General features: G+C 47.9%; 2 protein-coding genes across 2 annotated transcripts; both read right to left on the minus strand.

The window, feature by feature from the left end:
• Window positions 1-11: 11 nt before the first annotated feature.
• LOC115545951 (histone H2B 1/2) lies at window positions 12-939 on the minus strand. Its single transcript, XM_030359471.1, has one exon. It carries the CDS (start codon window positions 869-871, stop codon window positions 377-379), a length of 495 nt encoding a protein of 164 aa, XP_030215331.1. The 5' UTR covers window positions 872-939; the 3' UTR covers window positions 12-376.
• Window positions 940-1,206: 267 nt separating this feature from the next.
• On the minus strand, window positions 1,207-1,688 carry LOC115545952 (histone H4). Its single transcript, XM_030359472.1, has one exon. It carries the CDS (start codon window positions 1,640-1,642, stop codon window positions 1,331-1,333), a length of 312 nt encoding a protein of 103 aa, XP_030215332.1. The 5' UTR covers window positions 1,643-1,688; the 3' UTR covers window positions 1,207-1,330.
• Between the last annotated feature and the right edge of the window lie 12,192 nt (window positions 1,689-13,880).

A 13,880-nucleotide genomic window follows, 5' to 3' on the forward strand; every position in this document is an offset into this window, starting at 1 on the left:
TGCACACCATGTAGCCGATGCAACAATACGTTTTTATTGCATGAAAGTGTTACCCAAAGTGCGTGCAAAACGTTTTCAGTCCCATTCAGAACATCCTCAGTGCAAACATACATAGGTAAAGACTTCCTTGTACAGACGCCTAGTTGGTGGCAGACATGTCAGTCAGGTTGACGTGTTGACAGGACATTTTTAAAAAGGCACTGCTCACCCATTTCTTTTAACATGCTTGCCGAGCTCAAGCCTTAAATCAGGCACCATGCCTGAAATCTATCAGGCCTGTATAGTAAATGGTACGATCGAGACATTTGAGGAGTAGGTCTTATTGTAGTTTGGGTGGTCCTTAAAAGGACCGATGGTTTAGATAAACTGTTGTAGTTTACTTGGAGCTGGTGTACTTGGTCACGGCCTTGGTGCCCTCAGACACAGCGTGCTTGGCCAGCTCACCGGGCAGCAGCAGGCGGACGGCGGTCTGGATCTCCCTGGAGGTGATGGTGGAGCGTTTGTTGTAGTGAGCAAGGCGAGAGGCCTCACCGGCGATGCGCTCAAAGATGTCGTTGACAAAGGAGTTCATGATTCCCATCGCCTTGGAGGAGATACCGGTGTCGGGGTGGACCTGCTTCAGTACCTTGTACACGTAGATGGCGTAGCTCTCCTTCCTGGTCTTACGGCGCTTCTTGCCGCCCTTCACCGCCGTCTTAGAGACGGCCTTCTTGGAGCCCTTCTTGGGTGCGATCTTAGGTGCTGGATCAGGCATGATTAGATTCGAATGGAGAGCAAGCCGTGTGACCGCTGAATATATAGGAGGCGCATGCAAATCAACATTGGCTGTCCCTTTGTGTGATTGGCTGGGATATTCAAAACGCCTGAACATGTAATACTACTTGATACCACATCACTGTCCTCTAGCCCTAATTATCCATTATGCTATACTATGTTACAACGATTCATCAAAACATTTTAAATCAAACTCAACATATCTGACACATCGCATACACAACCTTTGCAGCCAGATACATTGATTTAGAATCTGTGCCGGTCTATTGTGACTGGTCTCTATTCTACCAACGCTGACCGAGCGAGTAATACCACGCGGTGGATATTTATGGATCGTTCTATTGAGACGGTCTTTAACATTGCAAATTCATGAATCCTCAACGGAGAATGTAAACATGTCATAACCTTATTGTAAACAGCACCTCCGTAACCATTCATGCATACATTGTGTGGAATTGTGCAAGCTGTGTACTGTACATTGGCTACAAGTTTAGCACCTTTGTTAAATATTTGGGCGGCTCTTAAAAGAGCCTTTAGTTTGAGGGTGGAAGATAATTCAACCGCCGAAACCGTACAGGGTACGTCCCTGCCTCTTCAGAGCGTAGACCACATCCATGGCAGTGACGGTCTTCCTCTTAGCGTGCTCGGTGTAGGTTACAGCATCACGGATCACGTTCTCCAGGAACACCTTGAGGACACCGCGAGTCTCCTCGTAGATTAGACCGGAGATACGCTTCACACCGCCGCGGCGAGCCAGGCGACGGATAGCGGGCTTGGTGATGCCCTGGATATTATCACGAAGAACCTTTCGGTGACGCTTGGCGCCTCCTTTCCCGAGTCCCTTTCCTCCTTTGCCTCGTCCAGACATGTTGCTACTTTTCAGAATAGATTGTCGACTGTCCGCCGCGCTCCGATTTATAAAGGCTCGCTGAGGACCTGAGAGAGACGAAAGGCGGGAGCTCCGGTACAGGCTCCTCCCAATGCTACATTTAATTTAAAACTTTTTATGTAATTCTGATTTGATCATTTGAAACGAGAAATTTTATTCCGTTCAACCTATGACATTAAAAGTTAGCTTTCCCAAAGATACAAACAAAGCATATTTACGATCAAATAAACATAATAAAGCGAACACAGCACCGATGACTTTTGAACTATGTCCAGTATGCTTTCATATATATATATATATATATATATATATATATATATATATATATATATATATATATATATATATATATATATATATATATATATATTTGTGTTTTATATAAAGTAGACTAGTGGGTTGCTGCTGATCTGAAAGTGTATTCATATGATACATGTACGTGTGTATCATTTTGGCATCAGAGTGACATTTTCACAAGGGATTGTTAGGTTTCGTTAGAAGAGTTTCAATTTGACTTTAATGTGAATGGTATATTTCTCAGTGTTGTGTCTTATTTGCTTGTGCGTTGAGTTTTGACACAAAGAGCCAATATTTGCAAAATGTGTTCAAGCAATTGAAAAAAACTGTAATGGACATTACTGTAACTTAGTGGAACGTTCATGATTGATTACTTGTAAAACATTCAATTAAAACTAGAAATTTCAGTCAATTAAGTTTTAGGTTGATTCTAGCTTATTTATTTTGTTACCATTGGATTCATTGGCCCTGAAAATGGTAGTTTAGCTGTCAAAATAAAAGCTCTAGGTTTTGGAGCCATAACGGAAGTATGGCAATAATGAAATGGAAACAATAATAATTTATAATCTATGGTTAATTTGAGTTTGTATTCTGTCTGGCTCCCCCAGTAGGTCAGTTCTATTATTGCAGTTATTCAGCTAATTAAAGGGAATTAATTCACCTGCGGGACGGTAACACAAACGAGAGTAAGACGGGGAAGCGGGACAGTTTTTTGACCGCAAACAATGGCAAATATTCGCAAATGTTGGCAAATAAGTATAGTTAGCAAGAAGAATCATTTTGTTTGAAGCTTTATCTAATAAAGCATTTTTGATTGAACTTCGGATCGGATTGCCTACTTTGTTCTTTGGATTGCGCGTCGTGTACCCCGCTCCTATAGTGGCTTTTGATCTTGGCAAAAAGCCACTACATTAAGTCAAAAAAACTCCGCTAGGACGAAGAGGATAAACACCGTATCGGAATGAAAAACACACCGGAGCCGACGTCTCGGATCGGCCATGAACACACCGGAGCGGACGTCTTGGAGCGGACGTCTTGGACCGGTCGTGAGTACATGGAAAAGTTCATGAATAAACCCGTACACAACGCTGACCACGTGGTGTCGGGATGTATAAAGAAGATGATGACGGTTGTTTAAAATGGAAAGTTGATTTGAATACCGGCGATTTGTGGATGCAAGCAGTGTAATAGGATACGGTGTTGCTGTATAAATGTCATTAAAGGAACATCGCACACTTCGTCCGTGACACACGCCATAAAAAGAAATAAAACAACTTCATAATAAAGTGTGAATATGTCGGACATAGGCCTACTTGAGACTGCTGCTGACGCAGATTCATCGTTAAAATCCCTCAAAGCCACACTTGGAGGGAAACTGGGATCATGCACAAGAAAGATGAATGAAATAAAAGCGTTTGTAGTGCCGGAGGAAAAGGAGGACGTAGGCAACTTAATTATAACTGTTTAATCCAATAAAACAGATCAGAACAATCAGTCACAGTGCATGGCTAGATCTCGCGTGCAACACTCTAACGCGTCCCCCCAAGCCCCCGTGACTCCTAACCAGTTCCCTCCCACTCGATCAGTAAGAGGGGAACACAAACCCATAATGTAGTCACTACACCAGCCCCCCCAGTGTTCACCTCAATACTCAAAATCCCAGAGGCGAGGAGGGCGTATGGCCCGGCCCCCACGACTGTAGGCAAAGTCAGGAGGTGCGGGAGGAGGCGTGACATCGTCCATCACGTCTCCATGTTGGGCGGGGCGGGGGGCTGCGACGACCGGAGGGCCGCAAGCTGTGGGGGCTTGTAGGGGTTGGAGGGGGGAATGGCCACGGCGTGGCAGGGGGGGCAGGACAGGAAGGCGGCCCCTGCGCGGTGGCAGAGCCAAATCCGGGGGCAGTTCAAGGTCCAAGTGAGCCGGTTTGAGGCGATCAACCGACACACACTCAGGCTTACCCCCCATGTCAACCATGAAGCTCTTGGCTCCTGCCTCGATGACACGGAAGGGTCCGTCATAGGGAGGTCGTAGCGGAGCTCTGTGGCCGTCGTGGCGAATGAAAACATAACCCGCAGACTGCAGCTCCGGGCGCACCCGCGAAGCAGGGACGCCATGCTGCGTGGTTGGGACCGGGGCGAAGGTCCTGGCGCCGTCCAGCAGGGAGGCGCGATGAGCGGAGGCGGACCAGGGCTCGGTCGTCCTGAGCCCCAGCATGACCCACGGCAGTTTGTCGAGCCAGTTGCTGTCCGTGAGGCTGGCTCGAAGGGCGGCCTTCATGGAGAGATGAAAGCGCTCAACAAGTCCGTTAGCCTGCGGGTGGTAGGCGGTAGTGCGGTGGAGCTTGACCCCCAGATTCTCCGCCACTGCCGCCCACAGCCCCGAAGTAAACTGCGGGCCACGGTCAGAGGAGAGGTCAGCAGGAGTGCCGTAGCGGGAGACCCACACCGCGATGAACGCCCGGGCCAGGTCGGGGGCTGTCGTTGAGGAGAGCGGGACTGCCTCCGGCCAGCGCTTCGTCCTGTCCACCATGGTGAAGAGGTAAGTGAAGCCATGCGAGGGGGGTAGGGGTCCCACTAGGTCCACGTTGACATGGTCGAACCTCCGCTCTGGCACCGAGAAGTGTTCCAGGGGGGCCTTGACATGGCGATGCACCTTGGCGCGTTGACAGGCAGTGCAAGTGTCGTCCCAGGCCCTCACATCTCTCTTGAGTCCGTGCCAGACGAACTTCTCTGACACCAGCCGCGAGGACGGTTTCCGACCTGGGTGAGACAAGCTGTGTACCGCCTCGAAGACGGGGCGTCTCCAGTTGGCGGGGACTACAGGCCTTGGCTGACCCGTGGAAACATCGCCCGCTGAAGAATGCGAGTGGCTGCCAGGCATCCCCAACCCACTGCTCATACACTGCGCCCACGGCAAAGTCCGACGCGTCCTTGGTGAGAGCAGTGGGCGCGGAGGGTGAGGGGTGGGCCAACATGGCCGCGCGGGCCAGGGCCGCCTTGGTGTCCTGGAAGGCCTTGACACATTCCGCCGTCCAGTCGACCTGTTGCTTCAGAGCCTTGCCCTTCTGGGCCTCGTACAGCGGCTGCATGATGTGAGCTATGTGGTGGAGGAAACGGTAGTAGAAGGTCACCATTCCGATGAACCCCTTGAGCTCGCTGACCGTGCAGGGGCGGGGGAAGGCTGAAACAGCTTCCACCTTCGAGGGGAGGGGGATCACACCCTCCGCGGAGACCTGATGCCCGAGAAAGTTAAGGGTGTCCCGTCCGAACTCACACTTTGCCGGATTGACAATCAGCCCATGTGTGCTGAGCCGCGTGAAGAGGGTCTGGAGGTGGGACAGGTGCTCCTCTTCCGTGGTGCTCGCGACGAGGATGTCATCCAAGTAGACGAAGAGGAAGGGCAGGTCCTGGAGCACCGAGTGCATGAGGCGTTGGAAGGTCTGCGCCGCGTTCCTCAGGCCGAAGGGCATCCGCAGAAACTCGAAGAGACCGAAGGGGGTGACGACGGCTGTCTTAGGGACGTCCTCTGGGGGCACCGGGACCTGATGGTACCCTCGTACCAGGTCTACCTTGGAGAAGATGCGTTTGCCAGCCAGGTGCGCTGAAAAGTCCTGGATATGCGGGACCGGGTAGCGGTCAGGCTTGGACGCGTCGTTGAGGCGGCGGTAGTCCCCACATGGGCGCCACCAACCGTCTGGCTTAGGGACGATGTACAGGGGAGACGCCCAGGGGCTGTTCGAGCGTTGAACGATGCCCACCTGCTCCATGTGCGCGAACTCTGCCCTGGCGACGGACAGCTTCTCCGGGTTGAGGCGCCTGGCTCTGGCGTTGAGGGGAGGCCCATTGGTCTCGATGTGGTGCTCCACTCTGTACTTCACCGTGGGCGCGGAGAAGGTGGGCCTTGTAAGGTCAGGGAATTCTGCCAGCAGCTGAAGGTACTGGTCACTTTCAGCGAGCGTGTTGGACAACCCGTTGTAGACCGCCTCCCCCTGCGTACAGGCGAATGAAGCGAAAGTCTGTGAGTTCACCAGGCGCCTGTTCCACACGTCCACTAACAGGTTATGGGCGCACAGAAAATCTGCGCCAAGGAGGGGAAATGTAACAGCTGCGACGACAAAATCCCAGGTAAAGCGTTGCCCTCCGAAGCACACGTCCACCGCTCTAGTGCCATAGGAACGGATAGGCGTGCCGTCCGCACCCACCAACTGCGGGCCGTGCTCCCCCTTCGCCACCTCCGATCCCCCTGACGGAATGATGCTCCACTGGGCACCTGTGTCACAGAGGAATCTGCGACCGGAGACGGTGTCTTGGATGAGGAGCAGCCTGTTGGTGACACCAGCGCTCAGGGCTACTACTGAGCGCCGGCCCTGCCGTTTCCCGTCCGTCCAAAGGAGCAGGGCGAGCGGCAACGTTTGGCCTTGGCGCCAAAATTGGCGTGGTAGAAACAATGGCACGCAGCGTTACCCTGCTGGCCAGAGGGTCCGGCGTCGTCCTTCGCCCTCCTGCGACGGTCCGGTGGCGTGGCAGCCGCGGGAGCAAGCAGGTCGGGGGACCGTTGAGGCATGGCCAAGACGAACTGGTCCGCCTCCCTGGCCAGGGCGCGGGGTCCAACGATGGTGGTGTTAGCCAGCGCCATCCTGACCTAAGCTGGCAGCGTGCGCATAAACAGCTCCGTGAAGAGGATCATGGGGTCTTCTGCACCGAGCAGGTTTAGCATCCTCTCCATACGTGCAGAGGGCCTCTCATCACCCAAGTCCAACACGTCAAATAAGCGGCGCACCCTCTCTGCGGTGGAAAGCTCAAATGTCTCCAGTAGCAGGGCCTTGAGGCGCTCATATTTGTTTGTCGTCGGGGGGGCGGAGAGAAATCCCACCACACGCGCTGCGGTGGAGCTGCCCAACATAGCCACAGCATGGTTGTACCGGTCGTCGTCGTCGTCGTCGGTAACGTCGCTTTTATTGAAATGTGCCTCCACTATAGCGAACCATGCAGCAGGCGTTGAGTCCCAGAACTCCGGCAGTTTAAGAGTGGGGGTGCGCACGGCCTGCGTCATCCTGACAGGAGACGGTGATGTCTACCTCCGTGAACGTCTTCCTCGGGCGGCCATGTTGAGAATCGCAGTGTTCTTTGTTTTTGTAAACAAATAAATAACAAAAACGAACGTCGGGGTCACCAGTGTAGTGCCGGAGGAAAAGGAGGACGTAGGCATCTTAATTATAACTGTTTAATCCAATAAAACAGATCAGAACAATCAGTCACAGTGCATGGCTAGATCTCGCGTGCAACACTCTAACGCGTCCCCCCAAGCCCCCGTGACTCCTAACCAGTTCCCTCCCACTCGATCAGTAAGAGGGGAACACAAACCCATAATGTAGTCACTACACGTTGATCATTGATGATGGAAATGTGGATATTGTGGAGGAAGGTGTGGAAACATTTATTCAAGCTGTTATTGATTTTAAAAATGTTCATCATTCTGTGCAAAAGCTCCTATCAATGGAGGAGAGAGAAGAGAATCATGTGGACTGGTATGAGCCACGAATAACAAATTTCAAATACTTTGAGAAAGAGGTCAAAGTGTGGAAAGGCGAACAAATGGCTCAATCAAGGATCAATCCCCTTGACAGTATTTCCAATGTGTCTCGAAAATCAAAAGGATCAAGGGCTCAATCCTCGGTGTCATCTGCATGTAAAAAAGCAGCTGCTGAGAATGCGGCTCTGCTGACCCGAGCGGCAGCATTAAAGGAAAAACAGGCTCTAAAACTTCAAGAAGCTGAACTGAAAGCAAGATTGGAACGAATGGAGCTGGACACAGAAATTGCAGCATCGGCTGCTAAAATAAAAGTTCTGCAAATGGATATGGATGAGGAAACTCAACAGGATGCAATGAACGATTATTTTGAAGCCAGCAAATTGAAGACCATTGACTTAATGGATCCTGAAGTCTCACCAGTGGAGTTCATGAGAATGGGTGCAGTACCCAAAACGCCTCTCCAGAACACTGTTGAAACCTTTGGCTTTAGTCAAAATGTACAGAGCCAACGTAGCCCTCAGGCTCCAATAAAGCAATCTAAGCCTTCAAGAATACGCATCACGGATGTATTAAGCCACAGTCATGAAACTCATGATAACCTCAGCACGGTGATAAAAGGTCAAGGAAATCTTGCTGAACTCATTATCACGCAGCAAAAAGTAGCCTTGCTACCGGCTAGGGAGATCACAGCATTTGATGGTGACCCGCTAAATTACCATGTTTTCATGAGGGCATTTGAACACGTCATTGAAGATAAAACTAGTAGCAGTCAAGACACTCTACTTTCTGGAACAGTACACATCAGGCCAGCCAAGGAGCCTTGTGCGCAGCTGTCTCCACATGGACGCGCGTAATGGATATGTCGAAGCCAAGCGGCTACTAGAGGAGCACTTTGGGGATGAAATTAAAATAACCAACGCCTATATGGAGAAGGCTTTAAATTGGACAGCAGTCAGAGCTGATGATGGAAATGGGCTCTATGCCTATGTGCTGTATCTAAGAGGATGTTGTAATGCAATGAGAAGCTTAGAGTATATGGAAGAGCTCGATATGCCATCAAATTTAAGGTTGATAATTTCCAAAGCGAGAAAGATGGCGAACAACAGCCTATGACACTTTACAGAGAACGAAGGGCAGAGCTAGATTCCATAACCTGGTGGAATTCATGGAAAGGCAAGCAAAAATACTCCTGGATCCACTGTTTGAGGATATACAAGACCACAACCCCCCTATCAGGGGGATAGTTACAAGGAACCAAGCAGTTGTTCCCAAGTCACCCAGGAACAGAGGCAGCAGCTTTGCGACCATAGTGGAACCATCTAATGAAGAAGACAGCATCGTACCTTCAAATACACCAAGTTGGACCTTTAAGCAACAGCTTCAATGTATCAATCCTGCTTCTTCATGCAATTTCTGCGAAGCCAAACATGCACTCATTGATTGCCCAAAGTTTAAAGCCCATACACACAAAGAAAAGGTAGACTTTCTGAAAATGAATGGCTATTGTTTTGGATGTCTGCTAAGAGGTCATATGAGCAAGAACTGCAGGAGACGGCTGACATGTGACAAGTGTAAAAGGACTCACCCAACCATACTGCATATAGAGAACATTGAAAACACAAACCTGGAACATCAGCCAACGTCCAGCCCAGCTGAAAGAAGAACAACTGTCAACAGTGCCCTTGTATCAGCAGGTGAATCAACTGGGGCCGGTAAGAACCTTGCGCTTGCCATTGTTCCTGTCAAAATCAAGGTTGATAAAGGAAATGGGTTCATCTCAACCTTCGCTTTCCTTGACCCTGGCAGCTCTGCGTCATTCTGCACCGAGAACTTAATGAGGCAGTTGAGTCCAAAGGCTCGCAAAACAACAATTCTCCTAAGAACCATGGGTCAGGAAAGGCCTGTTAGGACTTACGAGATATCAGGATTGGAGATGAGTCACTTGGATGGTAGCACATATCTTAATCTACCAAAGGTTTACATGCAGGACGAGATTCCTGTCTCCAAAGAAAATATACCCACCAAAAAGGATCTTGAAAGATGGCCTTACCTGAGCCGGATACAGCTGGACGAAATCGATGCGGATATCGAACTGCTGATTGGGATCGATGTTCCTAAGGCAATGGAACCCTGGGAAATAATAAATAGCGAAGGCAATGGCCCATATGCAGTCAAGACACTGTTTGGATGGGTGGTAAATGGTCCACTCTCTTGCTCTGCTGTCGAACTTGGACCCAGCGTGGTGTTAGCCAATCGAATATCGGTCTCCAATCTCAAGGACCTTCTCCTTACGCAGTACAACCACGACTTCTGCGAAAAGGAGTATGATGAAAAGGAAGAAACATCGGATGAGGATAAAAGGTGACGATGGCATGTAATTCCTTTGTTCTCAAAAATGGACACTACCAGCTGCCTTCACCACATGGCTCATGGGCCGTGTGGTGAAGGCACTGCCTGGGCCAGGAGGGCTCGTTCGGAGTAGCTTGGTGAAAACCAAGAGTAGCATCCTGCAGCGACCCATTGACAAGCTCTGCCTGCTCCTGGAGGCAGGTGATTGAGTGTGATGGAGTCGTGATTGTGAACAGAAACACACACCTGCACACATACCCCCTGAACCTTGAGTTTCTCATTTCCCATACATGCACGGCACGCACACATTTCATTGACTTTTGAACCCCTCATTGCCCATGAATACATGCATGGATTTCCAAGGATTACTTTTCCCCAAAGGATTACTTTTTTGTTCCATGGATTACTTTTTTCTTCCCAAGGATTGGATTATAACGAACTATGGATTACGAGAAATTATGATCTATGGACTCTGATGGGCTATGAAGTGTATGCTGTGTTTGTCTATTTATGAAATTGTTTATTTTGGCTCCTTATTTAATTGATTAATTGTCTTGCTACCGCGTCAACAATTAGGGGCCGGTATGTTGGAGCCATAACGGAAGTATGGCAATAATGAAATGGAAACAATAATAATTTATAATCTATGGTTAATTTGAGTTTGTATTCTGTCTCGCTCCCCCAGTAGGTCAGTTCTATTATTGCAGTTATTCAGCTAATTAAAGGGAATTAATTCACCTGCGGGACGGTAACACAAACGAGAGTAAGACGGGGAAGCGGGACAGTTTTTTGACCACAAACAATCGCAAATATTCGCAAATGTTGGCAAATAAGTATAGTTAGCAAGAAGAATCATTTTGTTTGAAGCTTTATCTAATAAAGCATTTTTGATTGAACTTCGGATCGGATTGCCTACTTTGTTCTTTGGATTGCGCGTCGTCTACCCCGCTCCTATAGTGGCCTTTTGATCTTGGCAAAAAGCCACTACACTAGGTTATTTAGAAGCAGAGATATCGACGAAAACCTTTTTCACGGCAGCCATTTTGTAAAATCCAAGATGGCGGCCATATAGGACTTGAGGCAAATGGAAACATTTGTTTTTTCTGATTGCTTATACTATGAGGTTTTCAAAAATGTATAGTTTTCATACTCTCCACAAAAAGCCAACGGAAGTTCAAATCCAAACATAATGAACCTGACTAAGGGGGCTACTGCCTCGATGTCTAACACATCTGAAGTTCCTATAAGTCATAGTCTACTTTTTTCTTTTGATTGACTCTTGTTTGTCCTGCATGCTTTATGGGTTTTATGGCTTGAACTACTGAAGGTTTTATCTGTTGCTTTTATCTAAGTTAATGTTTTGTTTTTTTATTTCCTGTTATTTGCTTGTTATTTGCTTTTTAGGGAGCCTATTATAACAACTGGCCAAGGCTGCAGATGGAAACTAGCCTTCTGGCTAAATCTGGCAAATTTACATAAATGTTCAATAGTATGCACTGTCCCTGTCAAATAAACAAATAGATAAATAAAATAAATTGCATGATGAAAATTGTGCCTATTGCTGTTCTTGAAATATGAATCGGCAGCGGGGCTCCAGCGGGAGACAATCTCAGTCAACAATCGCGGGAAACAATCCCTTTCTCCTCCATGTCGCGGTTCAGTCTACTTCAGATTGATGTGGAAGTGGAAGAACCAGAGACGCCTGAGAACCCAACGCAGTCGTTTGAGATTCATAATATTGTCTGGAGGCGCACACAGCTTTTGGCCGAGATAAAATACATTATATTATATAGATTTCTACGTATAATGTGATATTATTTAGATATAGAGCTCCCGGTCGCCTACCGGAGCACCCGGAGTGTTCTAGAATATTTACAGAACCTGGCCAAAAGCTTTGTGCGCCTCGCCATTGCGATGCATCCACTATAAACACGAGCGCATGGTACCGTTGCCACAAGCTGCTCAGGGCCAAACCCCTACCCTCCACCTTGACCCGCCTCTAAAAAAACGGCGTGTTTGTGGATAGCTCATTGTGGGACTGGCTCGGAGTGGCTGTATTTCTGCACCAAGGCTGAAGTTCTTCAAGTACTGTATTAGGGGCCCACTAACATCCATAAAGTAGCATGCCATAGGACCTTTAAGGCCTTTAACATCATTAAATGACTGATCTCCATGCATAAACAAGTCTTTGATGATGCCCATGTGTTGTTGTTTTTACGTAGAGTTTGGAAACTAGTTAATGGAGTTAACTTGCTAAAAGGGCTCCGCCTTGCCGTGGGATAAGAAGTCGCTGGACGTAGACAGCAGCCTCCGGCCCACTAGGTCGGCGATGTTGCCGTCCATGAAGGACATTTCCGTCATCATCTTCTCCCTCAGCGACATGTCTCCGTCGTCATCGTCATCGAGGAGGACAAACACCTTGAAGTAGACCGCCTCCGCCGGCCCCGAGCCCCGGAGGCTGTTGTTCTCTCCCGATTCTTCCATGTTGTGGGCATCGATTTAGGTCAGAGAGGAGGTCTCGGCTGGTTACTGGTGTCCAGCCTCCAAGGGGAGTCCCTCGGAGTCTCCTTAGCAGGATGCATTCATTCACTGGTGGCAGCCAGATGTCATCATAATCATCATGGGAAGAGAACCTGGCTTTTGCCATGGAAATATTGTGTTTTCAATAAAGCCAATTTCATTTAAAATGTTTGCATTTCATACCTGGTGAATTCTGTTATGTTTAAATTATTGTTTTACTCCAGCATCCTTCTGGAGAAATCAAGATGAAACCTATGAAGATGAAACCTACCTTTTCTTTGTAAAACAACAAAAACATACGACCGATTTAAGGACTGACTAAATCAGTAGGTTCTCTGAGGCTGCGTTCATTATTTTTGCATGGGAAATTATGTAATCACAAGAATAGCAGTTCCAAAACACAACCACCACATTTTTAATTGACTCAATACAATTCACCATTCAAACAAGTTTTTCTTACATACAATAACAATACTATAAACCTACTGTGGGAGAGTTTGTGAAGCATGGCTGGTTGTACCCCTCCTTCCAGGGGTGGTTAGGATGTCAGTTGGTGCCCTAAGTCCCATTTTTAGTATTACACGCAAATAATTTTCAGAAAATGTAAAAACGGAATGTAAATTAGCATTGCTGATGATGACATGGTGCTGTCTGATGAGCAAGCTGGTAGTCATCAGGGATCATCCTCACAGAACCACACTGGCACAGTGTTATGTTGAGATGGGCTGACAAGGAACTTGTATGGAATATCTTCTCTGCCTATTGGCAGCAGGGGATGTCTAGTGTTGGCTAATAGGTCGATTTTGCAGTAGTGAGAGCTGAGGGACACTGTTAGTAGGCACATGAGTGAAGAGGTTTTAAGTTAGGATTTGTGTATGCGAAATCTGAACCCAACAGCAGTATAAAGTTATCTGTGCTGTATTTATATGTACCTAGAAACTGCAGATGCAAAATAGCCTAAGGCTAACTCTGGTGCAATGCATTAAATAGTTACATTCATGTTTTTAGATGCACATGGTCCCTTTCAAATGAAATGAAATGAAATCAAACACAGATGGTTGACGGAAAAAAAGATTAAACAGTAGAAGGCCACTGAGTCTATGATTAGTCCAAGACTGAGGTTCTGACAATGTTAAGGTTCCATGGGGGAGGGAGACGGTTCCACAGGTGGACATTCCATGAGAGGATCTTCTGTTTCCGGAAGATTTATTTTAAACTTTAGGAATCTACCTGACATTTGCTTAATTATTTTACACTTGGAATAAGAAGTGTGTACAATTATATTGTAATTTCTTCATATAGCATAAACTTCAGTGGCTAATTGCGTACGTCCAAGAGGTTCATCCTCTGGGACACTTGTAGCATAACTCCCCGGTGGATGAAAATGCGTGGACCTTTGGGGCCAGCAGATTGAAAATGTATTTTCTCGAGAACCCTTTGTCTGTTCTGGGCTAGCAACATGGTGATGCAACATGGCGTCCCCCACATAAGAGGACCCACTCATGTAGATATATAGGGC

The sequence above is a fragment of the Gadus morhua genome, chromosome 6 (genome assembly GCF_902167405.1).
Source record: "Gadus morhua chromosome 6, gadMor3.0, whole genome shotgun sequence".
Taxonomy (NCBI): domain Eukaryota; kingdom Metazoa; phylum Chordata; class Actinopteri; order Gadiformes; family Gadidae; genus Gadus; species Gadus morhua.